Source organism: Pieris brassicae, chromosome 3 (genome assembly GCF_905147105.1).
Source record: "Pieris brassicae chromosome 3, ilPieBrab1.1, whole genome shotgun sequence".
Classification (NCBI taxonomy): domain Eukaryota; kingdom Metazoa; phylum Arthropoda; class Insecta; order Lepidoptera; family Pieridae; genus Pieris; species Pieris brassicae.
Genome location: NC_059667.1, coordinates 14,611,608 through 14,631,060, shown reverse-complemented (window position 1 = coordinate 14,631,060; position 19,453 = coordinate 14,611,608). Strand labels below are relative to the sequence as shown.

Here is a 19,453-nt window from a genome sequence, read left to right as displayed (position 1 = left end):
TATATTTTGAAACAACCGTTAGACTAAGAAAGTACATTTATTGAGCTGCACCTAAATTCAAATCTATTTGAAATCGGAATTTCTAATAATATTATTTGCACAAATTCAGGTTCGCGTCTAATTAAACCAAGTGAAATTGTAATCTCATTGTGGGTAGGAAGAAATACTTGCGGTGAAATGAACCGTGGGTGTTTAGGTGTATATTTCAATGATATTCCAACACTATTTTTTCTAACCACATTTACGACTAAGATATTTGTATATTTAAGGACGGATAATTGTCTCTAATTTTTTTTTCTAGATAATTCCCCGACAAAATTGTCGTCGGAGGTATTAAGTAACTTATTTATATGTATAACTTAAGTAAATAGCATTAGTAACTAGGATGATTGAGCACTACTTATTTCTTTTAAAAACTTTTTCTATAATATTCGCAGTTTTTTTTTAGAAAGATGTCTCTTAAGCTTTTGATCAACATTATTTCTTTGAAATTCGGAACTGTTACGTTCATTCCCATAATTTGTTCAGTGTTGTAACTGTTGTAGCCATACATTGGACACTTAGTCAGGACATGTAATACCGTGTCTTCAGCTGTATTGTTACTATAACGGGCAGCACTTTGTCTACCTCTGAACCTGTGAAGATAAGACAAAAATTTACCGTGATCTGTCGACATCTGTAAAGCGCCTCTCATTACGATAAATTCTATATTACATTTCCCTAAATTAATTTGTAATGAAACCCTGAATTTCCAAATCAATGTCATATTACCGTTGAGTTTAGAGGAATTATCGCAATCGGTTTAGGAAAGGCGAGTGCTATGAATAAGATAAGGCTGACACAAAGCGTCTTCTAGCCTCCCTATTAAGGGGGTTGGAGCTTACGACTTCCGCTCAAAGACATTCGTTGCGCACCCCTTACAGTAGATTCAAAAGAAATGCTATTTGGGCGTTCGATTGTTTGGAACGTCAGATTTGGTTGATGTTTTTAATGAGAGGTTCTATATTTGAAATTATATATATACTTATAACATTAGTTCCATTTTTAAATGTAGTACGAAAATCATTATTTTAATAGATTATAATTTTAGAACTACTAGGCTTACCAGTGCCGTCCATATTATTTACCCTATAGCACAATTTTTTTTATAAAATAATTACTTGAATTTAATCCAAAACGGTATTTCATTTCAATGGGATAGTTGTTACATGCAGAATCGAGTCACAGAACTGCTGTAATTAAAACTCCATTATTTGTTAAGTGTCTGAAAGCTTGGTTTATTTGTTTGAATTTCACGTGAATATTCGAAATTTAAAATTCAAATTCTATATGTATTCTATAATGTACTGGATGAAAGTTATCTATACAACTTTCATATGTCGCTGAGAATAAAAAGGGAAACACGCCATTACAAATTTTCTAAGATAGGAAATCCGTAACCATAACGGAGCTAAACATTTCTATGTCATGTACATAAAAATGTTAACGCAGTAGATTAGAATTCGGTGCCTACTCAAAATAATTTGTTTCACTGGTAATGCACCCAGTATTACACAATCCATGTGCTAACCATTAGACCGGCTCAGACCGCTGGATCGAAAGACCGCAGGAGGACCTACTCCAACAGACGGGCTGTTTCAGCGCAGAGGAATCAATCACCCACGTAGTCCTGGAATGCGTGGCTATGGCTTTCCAACGAATAGAAATGCGAAGTGCGCAAAAGCCTGCTGAGCTTCTAGAAGGAACTAGGCTGGCTTTATTAACTAGCAACAACCTTCTCTACATGGACCTGTCCTATTTAAGCACAGCTGAAATTTTATAATTTGGAAGTCAATTTTTTTTCTCACAGTGTATAAAAGCGATAATGCCGCCAGTTGCCCTCCTATTTATTTAATTATTTTTATTGTACTGAATTTCTGTAATACTGCAACGATGTATAAATAAATAAAAGATATAGATTCAGATTTTGTGTAGTAAACATTACTCTGTATAATAATAATGTTGATTAATTTTCATTATATGTATATTAAAATAAGTCTAAAACTACGAATGATTTTTTCACGGAGCGGCAAAAACAGTTTGTCGCGATAGTGCTGACATTCATTAATTGATAAGACGTTGAGCCCAATTTAGATCAATGACTGCAATTTCTGATATAGTAGTCAAACTAATTTATATCCTCCACTCGTCGTCCTGTAATTGCTGTAAGATTTTTTATATCTAAGCGGTTGTTTCAAATTCATAATATGCGACATAATTTGTTGTATATAAATGTAGCATAAGCTTTTAAAAACTATTGACGCAGATCAAAACCACAGATGATACAAATAGAAAATTTTACAGCATCTTATGAGTGTGTCAAAATTTAACAGGTTACTGCTACACGTAATCATGTAGGGCTTAGGTATGAGCCATTACCGGGGTCCACAGATAGCGTAGCGTATATTGCTGTAAAAGTCATAAAAAAGTTGTTAATAGAAATAGATAGAAGTGTTTAATCATTCGGGTTAGCAATGCCATACGTAAGCTATTAAATGCCTCCGACGACTACATAGTCGGGCAATTATCTAGAATTATATTTTTTTTTTTAAAGTAGCGTATATTGGAACGACCGTAAGATAGAGGGTGTAGTCGGAAGCCTTTAGAAAAGGCTATTCCAGTGAAAACGTTGCGATATGGCCATGCCGCCAGTTAATAAGCATTATCCCCTTCGAGTACGAGCAGCTGTGTAGGTGGTAAACTTAATAACTGGCAATAAGATTGTACAACGTCAGTCACATCGTTGTTAAAACCACAAACAACGACGTGAAAGTCAAGGGAATCACACCACACCACATTAATATTTTCCAGTATATAATTATGACTGAGACAAATATAAAATAGTCACAACGATCGCCTTCGATAGGATCAACAATAGATTAATTAACATCAATGAAGAATAATTGTAGTACTTTGAAGATTGATTAATAAGGATAATGTCATTCTTCGTCAATCCAACGATAACATCAGACTAAAGGATACGTGACCATATTTTGAAGGTAAATGCATATGACCATGGGTATTCTATTTCCCTCACTTTATAATAAACATTTACCTTTTATTTTTTTCAGGAGCCTTTGGTCCTCCACAGACCACAACTAATGCAGGATTTGTACTTCACAAATTACAAGTGGAAACAAATGACACGTTGAATTCCTTTGGTTTTTGATTTGAATTACCATTATTGGTTAAGGTGTAAACGTATCTTAAAACATTGAAAAATACGTCATGGTAGCGATAAAAATAAAAATCTATCGACAATCTTAAATCGCAAAAGCATAGTTTATATTTCAAAGCGAAATGCGGATTGTTCCATTGTTCTTTTTACCATATTTCCGTTGATAGGACCGGACGTGCAATCATCTGAGATGTCGGCGTTTTGCCAAAATGCGTCGGCGCCCGGCTAGTGACCTGACTTAGAAGTGTGCCATCACACGATCACAATTCATACACACTGTTTTAACATTGCGTTCATAAACTGTAAATAATTGTCGCCCTGAATTTACGGCCATGTGTCGTAGAGTTCAAATTACAATGACATTTATTTTTATAAATAAATCTATAGTGTATATTTGTTTACATGACAAGTCTGTGTTTAACGAACATCATTAATAAAATAGTATATTCAATACATTTCATTATCAGCAATCAACGGAGCTTCGCATATGTATACAAAGTATACAATAAGTTATAAAACTACTAAGCATTACTTAGGATAGAGAAACATGACCACAGGTGTCATGTGAGTAAGGTTTTGATGAGTTAGTACTATCCTTGATAGCTAATTAAGGTTTTATAGTAGGTAATTTAAAAGACCTTTCTTTTCATAAAAATATGCTATACGTAGCTTACTTACGTCTAGTAGTTTCTAAAACATTATTTTGTTTGTTTTATAATGTAATGTATATATTTGGATCGAAATTGTATAATACATAAGGGTATAATTTCTTCGCAGCGTTGCGGTTTCGTAATCAAAAATTGGACATAGGACAATGATCCTCCTTGAGCACGATATTATAATGTTCCCCTTGAGTGGTCAACCAGAAAGTTTGCTTTTTTGTTTGTATAAAACCTTTTTTGTATTAAGCGTGAGGCTACCTGTGTCTGGAAATGTTTATAATGTTTTTGTTATTCTTAAAATATGGTAAATACAAGTCCTCTTTCGTCTAAGAAGCTACTAATTATAATAAAATATACCGAATATATTTAACCACTAAAACATATTGTGAGAGCAAATTTTATGCAAATGAATGGCAACAACAGACATTTTGTCTTTGAGAAAATCTAGCTCTCATTAAAATTCACGAGAATTTAATAAATAGAATAATTAAATAATCTAGTAATATTCTGAAGCATTCCAAGCTAGGACTTCCAGGTCAAACGTTTCTAAGAAATTATTACATTATTATTAACACTAGGTAATTTAATTTAACTTAAAATCGTGATAGTAACCCTATAATCAATACTAATATTATAAAGAGGACTCATTTGTGTTTTTGTTTCGATTTCACCATTAGAAAGCTACATTTTCACTGACAGACATAGGCTATACATAACAAAATATCCCTAATAATCTGTCATCGCGTGTGCTGTGGAAACCATTGCTGATGATAGAACAAAAAAAAAGTGTACAGTATTATAGAACGTATCTACCCATATGTACCCAATTGTATGTTGGCCTAACCCAAGTCGGAACTCTAGAACATCAAATTTTGCTACCACAAAACAAAACTATTTCAAATAGGGAAGTTCTGAGACACTGATAAATCTCATCGCTAATATATATTATAGAATAAAGTTTTGCATTTTGAATTTTTTTTTTAACAATTTATCAAGCAAAAATTCGTGGACTGATAAAAAAAAATATTTCATTACCTACTTGATATCAAGAATTTTTCAACACCTGTACAATTTTTAATTGTACTAAAGTAGACGGTAATGATGTTACGAATTAAAATGTATTAGATATACATATATTCATTGTAAAGTAAAATCTGTATATTGATTAGATAATTTGAAAGGAAGTAATTAAAAACTATGACTTTAGCAAAAATATATCAATAGTCCAATTTAGTGGACTTTCCACTAACACGACATCGGTATCTACGCGTGTGAAACCGCATTACTAGTGTTTTACAAAACTGTAACTTTTAAACAATATATTTTCTGCATTTAAATTAGTACTGGCGAACTATTGTTAATAAAGAGTACATAATTATTACATGAAACAATAATATTATTGTTATATCTTTGCAATAAACACGAGCATAGAAAATGCAATAATAAACATTGCAGTAGTCACGATTTTTCTTATTTGTTTTGTTATACATTTAAATAACTAAATCTATTTTTAGAAGAACTCTACGTATTTTCAATTATTTATTTTAAAAATTCCATTAAATATTCAAGTATAAACTATGTGAATATTTTATTAAAAGCAATTATTATAATAAAATATGATTTGTCTGTTTCCATCAATTTCGTTTGAACGATAAAATATATAGTTTATATGTAATAAAGTACTTACATTGTTTTAATATGCGTTTAAACTAAACACGTGTACGGATATTTTTGTTTAACTATGCAGTTTCGTGAATTTAAATTTAATTATTAATAACTGACTCTTCCATCAGCACAAAACCGTTAATAGTAATAAACAAGTAGCGGTCAAACTTAAAATGGTGAGGTCTTAGCCTCAGATTGCATCCGTTTCTTCATATTTTTGAATGTCAAATATATGAATCATCAGCCTTCTGTGAATGACACATGTCGTACATTTTTGGGTTTTAAGATATGGTTTCCTTCTGATGTTTCTTCACCGTACTATATAGAAAGAATATTCCATTGTTCACCTCAGGGATGAGGGTCGTTCGCTTAGGCCTCTTTTTGTTTTTTTCGTGGGAAAATGCATTACGCATACCATCCTGCGGCACGGTTGCCTCGTGGTGAAGTGTTATGTGGGACTCGCTTCTGTGCATACTCACTAAAACCCCACGACGCCACCAGCAATCGCCCGAGGCAGGACACGGTAACAGCGTAGCCTTGTCCGCATCCCACCACGCGATCAGCCGTTGTAATCACGGTCCTCTATGGCCACGAATGATGTGGATTTTACCTTGGCACAGCAAGGGCCATTCTCATCACCCAATGCGCCCTGATTTGAAAAGGCGACGGTCGGGTACAATGCTTGCAGCGTCAGCATCCCTTCTTTTGAACTCATACACCCAAGTTCCCCCCCTGAAGCATTTTCGTGACCAGGATAACACAAGGCATTGCACGATACAACAGCGACGCTGTGGTCTCCTACGGCTAACGCTTAGGCCACTAGGCTAACACTAATATAATAAAGTTTTTTTTATTTATATAGAACAGAGGGCAAAAAGGCAGAGGGCTCATCTGATGTTAAGTGATACCGCCACCCCTGGACACTCTCAATGCCAGAGGGCTCCCGAGTGCGTTGCCAGTGTTTTAAGAATTGGTAAGCTCTTTTCAGAAATGCGTCAGTGAGCAGCTGGTTCCACATAGTGTTAGTGCCCGGCAAAATCTGCGTCAAAAAACGCTCAGTGTGTCAATGTTTGTTGAATTAAAAAAAATTCATACATTTTTTTTCCATCTATAAACTACCTTAAATATACTAAATCGTAATTAGTAGCTACACTACCAAATTACGATTACCTTATATTATCACAAACATATATTCATCATATTTAAACAAAACATATAAATAATGAATAACCTTCTTTCAAGTATACAATATCCCAAAGGATATTGATAAATGTTCGTGCGCTGCGTTCAAAAACATATTGCAAGAAACACATTTTAATTCTATACGAATATAAACAATACATTTTTAATATAATCAGATTAACAGCGGTGTTTACCTTGCTCAAAAATTAAGGAAAAGAGTACAAATTAAGTGATAACAGCGATATTATTTTGGACGATATCTTTTGATCACAGATTTAAAGATATTTTTAATGTGTTGCTTTCTATTAAAACTAATATAGGTACCTCCACATACATTTTGTGCATCTTCTACCGCATTTACCATGGGGAGTTTTCAGAAGAGTTGTTCGGTCTAGATATAACATTATAAAAAAGTGAAATTTTCCGCAAAATATTCAGGTAAAGCTTTATATTAATTACTTTTGTATTATATTATTCAATTATTCGTTATCTGTTATGAAACTATCGAAACGCGGCTTTAGACATGGCAACATCACGTCAATACCTATTATGTTATCAAAAACATGCAGTGAATAGCATGAATATAACGCTATCTAGGGTTGTCAATGGATTCAAAATATTTGCTAGTAGTAATATTAATCTACACTAATATTTTTTGAACAATTGTTTTACGATAAGAATCCTACCTTATCCCTAATTACCATAAGCTATAGAACATACACGAAATAATTGGTAATCCGATGATCAATAAAATGTAATCACGTTGGCTTTGGAATCTATTGACAATAGATAAAAGTGATGTACTACAATTTTCTAGACGACATCAATATTTAAATTAAGAACCTTCCTTGATTCAATACGATTAATGACCTCGGTTTGGATTCCCACGTAAAGTAGTTATTTAAATTAAAGGACCAGTAACCAACGAAATTATGAAACAAAAACATTTTATTCAAATTATAGTATAATTCACATGTATTATTTATTTAAACAGAACATTATACATTTATTATTTAAAGAAGTAACACCTAGATATACAACAAGGTATGTGTCGCTGAAGTACGCGGTACAAAGGTCAATCACTTGAGATAATAAACTAGACTTTAGCAGTATAAATTGGCCATACAGGATCCAAATCATGAGAATCTCAAGAAAACTATGAAGAATGGAAATGCGGTTAAACTGCGTTTTTTCCCGCAAGTGATTAAGCACGGCACGATAAGTACCAGCCCTAGATGTAAGTGACGTGGGCGCTTTTGTACGCTGGTTTCAGCTCGACGAAGCGGTAACACTATTCTCTTCCTGTCACCTACTCTCACGTATTAATATCGTGACAGCCCTTACATTAAGCTTTTTCTATACAATACCTCATATCCTACTTGATTGAAAATCTCAACCAATCTCAAACAGGAAAGCCTTAGTCAATCGCCAATTTTTCTTACATTTTCATTTGTAATATGAGTTTTTTGTATACTGAAAACAAGATATCTTTCATATAAACGTATCAGGAGTATGAGGTCTTCAGCTGCCAAAAATTCTACGGGAGGTCCTTAAGCTCAACTCCTGCAGCGCTATAATATATTTTGCGTTTTTATAAGAAAATTTACTTTTTTGACTAATTCTTATTAAAATTCAAAAATCTACTATAGCTTAAGAACTCAATTTTTTGCAGCTGATGACCCCATAATCATATATTAAAGATACAATATCAATATAAAACTAACCTATTCGGTCAAATCCCTATTTAGAATTTATGATACATTTGTCACTTTGTGAGTACGCATATTGGAAACTTCATTAACCAAATATTAAGTTATGATTATTAATACAGCCTGGAATAACTCAATTAGTATCCAAAAATGTCTCAATACAATTTCACTCAAGAATTTCCCGCGCCTTAACAGCAAAATCAAGTGTCAATTTATGGATGTCCACTGTCAAATTATTAATTCAAATTTGTAATATTTGAGTCTAAGCTACATTGCTACAAATTAACGTTTAGTATCTAGATCGACATTCGCTCTGCTTTTCCGAGTCTCACAAAAAGTTACAATATGCAACTAACCAGTTTGTACTGCGTACTCAATTTCTTTCCTTAAGTGTATATGTAGAGAGTACAATTTCAATCATTTTCAAGTTCCTGTGCTTGCTATAAGCGGAATCCAGTGATCCATAGAATAACGATCAATGCGTTTGTTTTCAAACCCAATAAATAGTCGTAAAGTCTTTATGGCTTTAGTAAAACATAGTTAAGAAAATAAAATGTAAACTAATCCTGATTTATGTTAAAACAAACATTTCGGCCAAACTTAATGTTTCTTAGAACTGTTTATATTATTGTAAACATAATTTCTGTAACAAAATACCGAAATTTATTCGACGTTAATATCACATAAATAAGATATCTTTTTCATTAGGTCAATTGGCTGTCCTGTCACTATAATTGAATATTAACACTAATTAAAATTAATTAATTAAATCTTTAAATTAAAGAATTTATATTGATATGAGAGGCACCTGAATATAATCACAGAGCAAGAATATTGTGTTTTTATCCGTGTTTATTTTCTTCTTTTGTTATAGCTTAAGTTTCCTTTGATTTTATAGGACATGCATATTTAAAAGAGATGCATATCCAGATAGAAGTACATATATTTTTTGTTTTGTCTTTTTATAAGTTTACTCATACAACTTTTTTACAGCATTTTTAATATCGTACAATCATATAAGCATATATAAACATAGCAATCGGGATCGCAATGGCTGTCGGTATTGGAATTAACAGAGTTCTGAGCCGTTACTCTGTAATCTCCAAGAGCGAATGAAAGAACCACATCAAACTTGCATACAAAAACGTCGAATCCGTATCGCTGTCACTATTGCAAGTTACACAGTAGGGGCACAGGTCCAACACTGGATGTCCATGGTCGCCATTCCTACCGACTAAATTCCTCAATACAATAAAAATCGTTACTTACTAACAATTTCGCAATACAACGGTGACTAATTCAACAAACGTCAACATAACACACCTAATACGACAATATAAATATTTGCCTCCCAGCATTATAAAGGGCTTCTCATAATAAGTTTGAAGAGGTGAACGCCGAACAAAAATAGTTACCAAAACAAATTTAAAACGGTTGTCACTTAAATAACTCTGTCCCTTTATATTTCCTCTTATTTAAATAAACAGTTGGCGACTTTATTAATGTATTTAGCTGTGTAACTAAGTATATATCCAATTGAAAAAACGTCTTTGTTAACTCGACATTCCTTTTATGGAGTGTACAATATTTGCATGATAATAGGATAGGATATATAATTAAACCTATCAGTGTTAATTTAATGGTATACAACAGATAGATATCACATAATTGTCACTGGGGCTTGGTGATTGACTGACATGCATTACGCATTTCCAGATGCAAGCGCATCGCCAGTGGCATATTTTTCTAGTTTATACAAATTGTACGGGATTGTATGGGCGGCCTACGAGCTGTCAAAACTAACGCATCGACTTCAGCGTTCTGTAAGGTCTAACACACGTTGATTTTCAATCTTGGTCGTGTAGTTTTTCTAACAAAATTTACCTAGACCGTATAAGTATTAAATAGGAACATCAATTCGGGCAAATCCAGAGTTCAAACGACCTCAGGGTTGACGGTAACACTGCTCTTAACAATAGACGGTGAGACAAATAAATGTTTCACTTTTCGATAGCAAAAGATGATTGGCAGATGAGTGCAAACAAAAGTATTGGAATTGCTTCATCCCAAATCAAAATATCAATACAGTATTGACAGGAAATAAGGAAAAATTCCGGTGAATTACACTCTATTTCCGCCGTGGTTTCGAAAAGTTCAAAAGGCAACATTCAATAGAATTTCGATTAATAAAAGACATTACGTCAATATAATATTCAAAAATTTCGTTATTAAGAGTTAGTAGTCAGCCAGTAAGGAATAAATACGTTAACCATAGACCATAAACATTTTTTGTCTCGACTTAGACATTAACTATCCAATTATCCTAGCCATGTATTTTTATAACTGTTACTCTTTTGAGGTAATTAGATGTGAAAAATTAACCAATTCAAGCCCTATTTAGTGAAAATATGATTTTTTTTCAAAACACCAGTCTGATGACAAAACTTCAATTTTAAGATTTAAGTTGGCGCCTGGTATATACCGGTGCGTCCAGGCCTGGTGCTTTCCTCGCTCAACGAATAGCTATCGCCAAAGAGTGAGGAAATGCTGCCAGTATTAAAGATACACGTTTTAAATTTGTTTTAATTTTCTATTTATATTTTTTTAATTGTTATTATGTAGGTTAAGAATATTGTAATTACTGTACATTTAAAATATAATGTTTATAACCAAAAACCAATGGAGCGGGAATTGGTACGCGTATTTCTGTTCGTGTTATGAAGATAGAGAACGTGGGCGGTGACGTCTAATGGTACGTTTCCTCAAATCTCGTAACATGAGTTTGCATCGTATGCATTCATCTCAAAAATAGCTCACTAATTTTATCTCAGTACATTGCGGGTCGTAGGACATAGGGTTGACAGAAGTGGCTCATTATTAATATATATATACTACTCGGTGTATTTCTAATTTTTAGTTTATTTAAATGGTTTATTTCAAATTTACAAATATACAGTTTTGATTTGTTATATATAAATTTTTTCTTGTCTCGATATTCTTATTTCAGTACCACAGATCGGAACACCTCGACCTGCTTTAGACCTGCTGCTAAAGACCTGCTTTTTCGAAATATTTCGCATATATATATTAGTCTTCATTCGCTTCCTGCCAACGCTTCAATATCTTCTATTCACCTTCTTCTAGGGCGCCCCTCTTCTCCTCTTTCCTCTTGGTCCTTTCCATATGGTTATATTTAACGTTCACTTTTTTCTTTTTTTATCTGTGCATCTTGCTATATTGCCCCGCTCATTGTCACTTGTGTTTTTGAGCATAATGTAAAACACCTATAATTTTTGTCTTTCGTCTTATTTTTGGCTTATCATAAATTGTTACTTATAGGTACGTTTACAGATTGTGATATTTTTAATAATTATATTATTTGAGGTAATTTTTACATCTTATATTGTATACGTAATGTTTTATTTACCAAAATTTAAGTTATTAATCCAAGGATTATAGGAATAGGACAAACAAGTAAAGAAGTATTATCTTGCTAACACAAAACTATGCAATCATGGAAAAGCAATAGATGACTACGCTGAAAAATTATAATTAACACAGAAAGTTGGTGTGAAATTACTCTATAAATAATAATATAAAAACATTTTACCGCTTCACTGATAATACAATGGGATGCACTTCGAATCTCTGAACAACTTAGAGCGAATAGAAAAGCATCCACAAATCCACGTCGATCTAAAAAGCTCGTGGAACATCTATTTATAAGCGAAATACAAACTCGACCAAATACAGGCAAACAAATTCGTTTCTAATTATTCAGAGGGGATCAGAGGATTATTAAAAAATTGTTCAGCCGTGAAATAGAAATCATAACCCTAAGGGTAACGAACAGCAATACATATGAAGATAACACGTGACTTTTATTTAACACATTTTGTATTTGTATGTGTAAGAGTATCAGTTTTTCCAACTTTATTTATTTATTATTTGGTTTTGATAGCCCTATGGCTTTCCATGTTACCTTTTATGACAGCATGATGTTCAGTCACTCTTCATTGTGGCTTGAATTGGTTGTGAGAGCTTATTTTCGGGCAAGTTCGTTACACGCTTGTGTGATATAACGATTTGCTAAATTATAATTTTTATGTAACTAATGACGAAATTGTAAACTAATCACGTGTATCACAAATTTTTAGGCACTTTTTGCTGCACACCATCCTTATATATAATAATTTACGAACTAATTTGATTCAGAATCCTTTAAAAACGTACCAATTCTTTAAAAAAAGGGCAACGCAATGCGAGCCTTCTAGCGTTGTCACATGAGCCGTGATATTTCTTAACATCAGTTGAGCCTCTAACCCGTTTGCTTTCTGTTCTATAAAAACTATGTTTGGAGTCTTAACAAATGGGGCATTCAGTTTTTTATTGCATATTAAATATTATTATTCTAAATAATGGCTAAAGTTCAGTTTTTTACACAACGTTAGCTATTAATATATCAGGCCAATCAAATTAATTTTTTCCTACTACCTTACTGTTGGAAATTTTGGTCAAACTCGGAGCTGCCTTTTAGTTAGTAAAAGCATTTTTTTTTTTATAGAACACAACAAACGGGCAGGAGATTCACCTGATGTTAAGTGATACCGCCGCCCATGAACACTCAATGCCAGAGGGCTCGCGAGTGCCTTGCCGGCCTTATAAATAATAAATAGAAACGTTATAACAAAAAAAAAATGTTATGAATGGCCTATGCGTGAAAAAACCAAATTAATTCGTCAGCCCATCATTCACATACGCATTGACTCGGTATTAATAAACTACAACACGGGTGGTCCGATAATAAATACGTTCAGAAACCTATATGTTTAGATCAAAGACTTGTCCGTGTCCTTGCTCGTCTGCTATGGTCAAATAAAACCTTGGTAAAGGATGAGAATTCCTAGTCTCTTATTTAAATATAATATGGTTTTAATTTTTAATATATCGCTTTTGTGTCGACGAACATAAAAAAACCAGTACAACCTTTTTGGTCTTAGATTGTGTTTCTGTTTCGTAATCATTTGTTTTTTCTAATTGGCTAGGTAAGCCTTCTCTGCATGAGACACACTCTTTGTATCTAAGGCATGCCGGATACCTCACCACGTTTAACTTCACCGTACAAGCGAGTGTTAAATGCGCATATAGAAAGTCTATTGGTGCACAGCCGGGGTACGAAACTACGTCCTCAGGGTTGAGAGTCGCACGCCGAAACTTCCAACAGACAAGAAGCTTTTCAAATACAGAGTCTGTTATACATGTGAAACCTTTTTTACTAAGAAAACACAAGGTACACATCACCCTAAATTTTTAGCCCAGAAATTAAAATACATATATGTTTTTACACTTTAGAACTTATGTTAATTTCAGTATCAATTAATTATACGGGCGCTCGTTATCAATAAAATTAAATTCCAAATGTGAAATTTGGAATAGGTCAATGACGAAATTAAGTACTTGACAATTGGAAAACTAACTTTGGTTTCAGCGCCGGCAAATCGATTGTTTTATTCAGTAAATTAGTTTTAGTTATTGTGTCGGTACTTGTAGCAGGCAATGACCTGTTTAAGCTTAATGGTGGGGTTTTATAACCTTGAGATAGTGTGTTAGAACCCCAGGTAAGTTATTTTTTACTTTAAAAGGTTCCTAAATCTTATACATTATGCATTGTCATAATAAATAAATACATTTTTATTTTATCAAATTAACAGATGCTATTTTGATTAAAGTGTTGTATAAATAATTTACAGCAGATTTCTATGGAATAGAAATTGTAACCATAAATACGAGAACGTAAAAAAAATGAAAATTCTATACCATGCGTAATGTTCTAGTATTTGAACGTTTACACATTAGACAAAGAAGAGTTTATATTTATTCAGCTTCAAACACTAATAGTTTACACAAGTAGTAATTTTCACAAAAGAAGGAAATGCAGCACAAATTCAAACTTGCACCAAGCCAAATACATTCTCTCGTTAGGGTTGGATCTTCAAGACTCCGTAAATCTCACTAACAAGGAGCCCTTGCAATATTTTTATGGTCTGCTTTCCAATTCCAAAGACCAGGAGATATAATGTATGAGAATTCGAAGGATAATTTGGATCTCCGTAAATCTAAACTATTATATATTATATTATGTAACTATTATTTATTATTTTTCGTCCTTGAGTGAATTCTCAACTACGTATATATACAAAAACATATTTTTTAAGAGAAAGGAGGCTCACTAATGTTGGACCTGTGGACACTCTGAATGCCAAGGGCTCGCGAAAATTGCAAGCCTTTTAAGAATTGGTACGGTATTTTCTTGAAAGACCCATGTCGAATTGGTTTACTGGGTAGCTGCTTCCATATACATATAAATTTAATATTATAATACTTTGATTAAATAAAGACATTCATATGACACATAAAACCTTTATTCATATAGTTTTACGCATTTTTTCCACTTGTTTCGTAATTCGCAATGGATTTTATTATATTACACAACTATCTGTGTAAATTCTATTATATCATAGATAGTTCAAGAAGCCGGTAGATTTTAGTGTTTCATCGAGTAGTAAATAGTATAATTAATATGAGTAGTAGTATAGTAGTAGCATTTCTTAAATAACAAGTAACATTCAAAATGAATAATATTGTTTAATTGGACGACACTACTTAGCCAACTCTGCGGTAAATTTTTTGAGTTATCATTATTCTAAAAGATGTATAAAAGTATAACAAATGTAAAAAATGCCTGCAATAATTAGGATACTAGCCGACCAAGCGAAGTCTAGACCAACGGGTGGAATGCGACCTTTCCACTCCCACTCCACTTCAGTAATAATTACCCAAAGCACCCCTAACATTAGCGTCGTAGTGAAATACAACGATTGGATTTAATAACATATATTTTCATGCTTTATGTTTTCAAGGAAGATTCTATATTAAGCTGTTGTAAAAATTTTGCAAAACAGGTACATACCTCTCCAAAATTGATGAAGCCGTGATCGGCAGCGACGGCATCCGCGGCCTCGCTGCCTCCAGGCACGTGCACGGCCCATGTTGACGTATAATGGGCCCAGGCAGCACGAGCTAATACCAAGACGGCCAATAGGGCCAAGCGAGCCATCGCACACAGATACACTCACTAACTAGTACTTGTGAGCATTGCACACAGACATTAACTGGACTCGTAAGTGTCAATGTCAAGTTTGACGTCTAATTTTAAAAAGCTGATGCCACTGGCCTAAATGAAAACTGTCAATGCGTACTTGATGAAACATATCAATCAGTCTTATCGTATTTGATAAAAATGTTAAGATCAGTATCTTTTAAAATATGGGAAGTTATAATTAGGTTTTAGTATTTTAACGGAATATTCTAGAAAATAAACGTCGTTTATGTTTTTAGTAAACAGTAATGAAATATTGTATAGTTTTGAATTAATAATTTCGTTAATACTCTCAATTTACGAAACTTACGCGTAGCTATAAAAATTACTCAATACAGAAATAGCCTACAGATATGTTTCGTGAATTAGGAAATCTATATAAAAAAAATGAATCGGTAAATATTTTGCTAAGCTCAAAACTCGCCTGGACGAATTCGAGTATTTTTTATTTATTTCTTGAACTCTGATGAAGATTGTAATAGAGAGAAATTGGAAACAAAAAAATAAAAAATTGAGATTATTAATTACTTAGGTTTTTATTACGGAAAAGAGAACATACTCTATGGGCTAGCATAGGAAAATATTTCATATGTTGGTATGTAGACACTAGAAAGGTAGGCTGAGAAAAAAAATATATATAAAGGCGAAATGAAGTTCGCGGGGGTAGCTAGTAATTCATAAAATGATAACAGTTTAGTTTCGTTATTAAAACGGCAAAGTTTATAAATTATCAGTTTAATGGTATGATTTTGTTTTTATTACACCACGTTTTTAGATTAGATAATAATGGTATATAAGGTTAGCTATTATCTTCCTATTCTCTGATTATTTATACATATTTAAGACGCATATTTATTTATATAAGTAAAACGCGGGTAAAAGTAAATACTAAGAAAAAAATTACCCTCACACTATAAATGCCAAATGCAACTCGCCCTATGGAGAGGAACCAATCTTATACACAACATTATTATTTTAGATATTAGCCAGGAAAATTATAAAAGTGCAATAGACCAACAACAACGTATGTGGCTGTATGTGATTGGTTGTCAAATTATCAAGAAGAAGAAATAAGGATATTATTTCTCGGATTTATAGTTGTCAGGCGGAACGTCTACCCGTTATGTCACGCTTTGAAATCTACAAATGGGTCAAGTAGAAAGCAAGGACACACGAATCCCAGGAAGGGCTTTCCTATGATTGCCAATTAATACTAATTGATAATTCGTGATCAATAGAGATTGTGACAACTCTGACGAAGAATCTCATTTGTAAATTTTGGAGCCGTATTAAATTGAAACTGACATGGTATAGTGAGTAGTATAGTATAGTAGTAGTATGCTCGAGTTATATTAACTAATACTAATTATCATGCACATCGCTTTGTAGTTAACGCTACCCATACAAATTATGCGATAGACTATTTACTTCCTACTTTTCCCTACGATGATTATACGTTTGTACTTGCTGATAATTGCAAATATAGTTAATACTTTTGCAGAACTAATGTTCTGCACATTTTGAAATGTTTAATTTAAATGAATTTAAACTATTGTATTAAAACATTAACGTGGATACAGTACGAAGTGAGTTTTTAATATAAAAAGCTGCTTACAATTAAATTTCATAATTTCATTAGTTACACTAATTATACTATAAAATATGCGATACTGATATATCCGATAAAAAAACAGGAATTAAATATTATATAGGTAAACACTTGTCATATATTGTAGGCAGGTGCGCATGAAAAATTGATAATTAAATAATGTAGGCCATCAAATCGAGTGCAATATTAAAATATATCGAAATATTTGCATTATTCGTAAGCAAACGGTCATCAACAAACAGTTTATTGTCAGACTCAAGACATATCTTATCTCTGTCCATTGACTCGCTATGTAAACAATACGTTTTTGTGACTAATATGATAATTTCTGTTACTAATTTATAGTTTATATTGTAGGGAATGTGATGGTAAGGACCAAGAATCCGTTTTCTGTACCACAAGACAATACTAGACGGTGTGAGGCGCCGCTATGACGAGCATTCACCTCTCGCATCCCGTCTGAATCTTTTAGGCCAGTGGAACAACCAACAAAACCACTTACATATATATTAGATTATCCACTACGTAACACAGTACACTACTGTCATTATTAGACCACAATACGACTGTCAAATGACGCGTGAATATCGACACTGGGCAACGACCAACACACCCTACGCTCACGAACGCGAGATGCTGACTGGCTCGTTTTCGTTTCGTTTCACTTTGCTCTCGCCAAATTGTCGCGATTGGACGACCAAGACGACACATGCCAATGTTGCCATTTTTTGACAATTTATTTGCAGTTATATTTGTTTATAGAATTTTATAATAATCTTAATACTTTATTAGTATAATAACTATAATTACCAATCAGTTAAATTACCTCGTGCCTTTTGCTCAAGATATTGTATTACCGTGTACTTGTTTCTGACTGTATCTTCGTAGATCTTGAGAAAGAAGAACGCTTCGGATATTCTTAACGAATTCTATTCGTACTCTAAGAATGACAAAGCTCCAAAATTCATAGCTTGGATAGTATCGCAAAGGTATGTTTAAGGGCTGCCTAATTGATTTTGTTTATTGACAGTTTCCGGAAAATATTTATAATATATTCAGATTCTAATGCAGACTTAAACTGTATATCAATAAGAATAATATAAATTCTATTTAACTATGAAACTGTACAGTACATTTTGTTACCTAAAATAATAAATTTCATTTGGGTTTCCATAATCAGTAATAGATTAGAGTAATAGGAAATATTGAGTAACGCATAAACAGAAAATTGTGTAAAAATTCTATGCAGGTATCGAATTTTTAAGGATCAATTGTAGTTGCTGCTTATTGACATGTCTAAAATGTAAGAAATTTTATAAAATATAAAATAAAATTTAAAAAATTTGAGCCGTCACGGGACGCCTGGCAGATGTGAACATCGACATTATTTTGTAAAAGTAATATGCAGAAAAGAACATATTGTGATAGGAACTAAATATGTCATAATGATAAAATAAAATATTACGATTTTTTTCCAGATATCGATGACTATTTATTGAATAAACATTTATTTTCATTAAATACAAAAATTTACGAATTTATTTCAAATCGTGACTACTTAATTCGTTTAATCAGTGACTTCGGTAATAGTTATATTCGATGTTGCCTCTGAAGACGGTGAAAATTGATCGATGGTAACTGAAGTATGTTACAAAAGTATTGGACATAACATTAGTAAATTTTAATTGGCTTCAATATATTAGTAAACTCAAGAATCTTAGCTAGTTATTTCAATATATTACTAAAATCGTAAAGTATAAGTATCAATAATGAATGTTTCACAATAAATTTGTTTGTTAATTGTTACAATAATAATTATTATTGTAACAAGATATACGATGGTATATATATACAGTCTATATGCAGTAGTGTGTACGGTGTGGCGACGCGTCGCCACGCCAGAAATCGGTTTTACGTGCTGCTATAGATGTTTCACATCAAAAACTATTTATATATAGTACATGTATAGATTTCTTAACCCTTCGACGCCAGGCGTTCCTCACCAATGCGCGTTTTGTGCACTGGCGCGTACGACTTCTTAGTACCTGCTGCTGTCAATCGAGTAATACTTCGGATTACCATTCCCTTAAAGGCACACGACCCACCCAAAAGCTTCTTGGCGTTAAGCAGTTAGTTTTAATTTAAATAGCGAGCCAGACTCGATACCGATAGTTACTTCCCACCAATAGAGTATAATGGGTTTAATATTTATTGTATATAATATAAATAATGCTGCGTCTTCGATGATTT

The 19,453-nt window shown here is 32.9% G+C and overlaps 1 protein-coding gene across 5 annotated transcripts in view; it reads right to left on the bottom strand.

Moving 5' to 3' along the window:
- LOC123706629 (furin-like protease 1) overlaps positions 1-17,851 on the bottom strand; it is a 159,660-nt gene extending 141,809 nt beyond the window's left edge. For 2 of the 5 annotated variants that reach the window (XM_045655897.1, XM_045655901.1), the window contains exons 1-2: positions 17,706-17,851; positions 15,406-15,680 (exon numbers count right to left, since the gene is read on the bottom strand). In XM_045655897.1, the coding sequence (XP_045511853.1) occupies positions 15,406-15,552 (147 nt within the window). In that variant the 5' untranslated portion in view covers positions 15,553-15,680; positions 17,706-17,851. Of the gene's footprint in view, positions 1-15,405; positions 15,717-17,705 lie in introns of all 5 variants that reach the window. The other 3 variants (XM_045655900.1, XM_045655898.1, XM_045655899.1) reach the window with 3 other exon arrangements.
- Between the last annotated feature and the right edge of the window lie 1,602 nt (positions 17,852-19,453).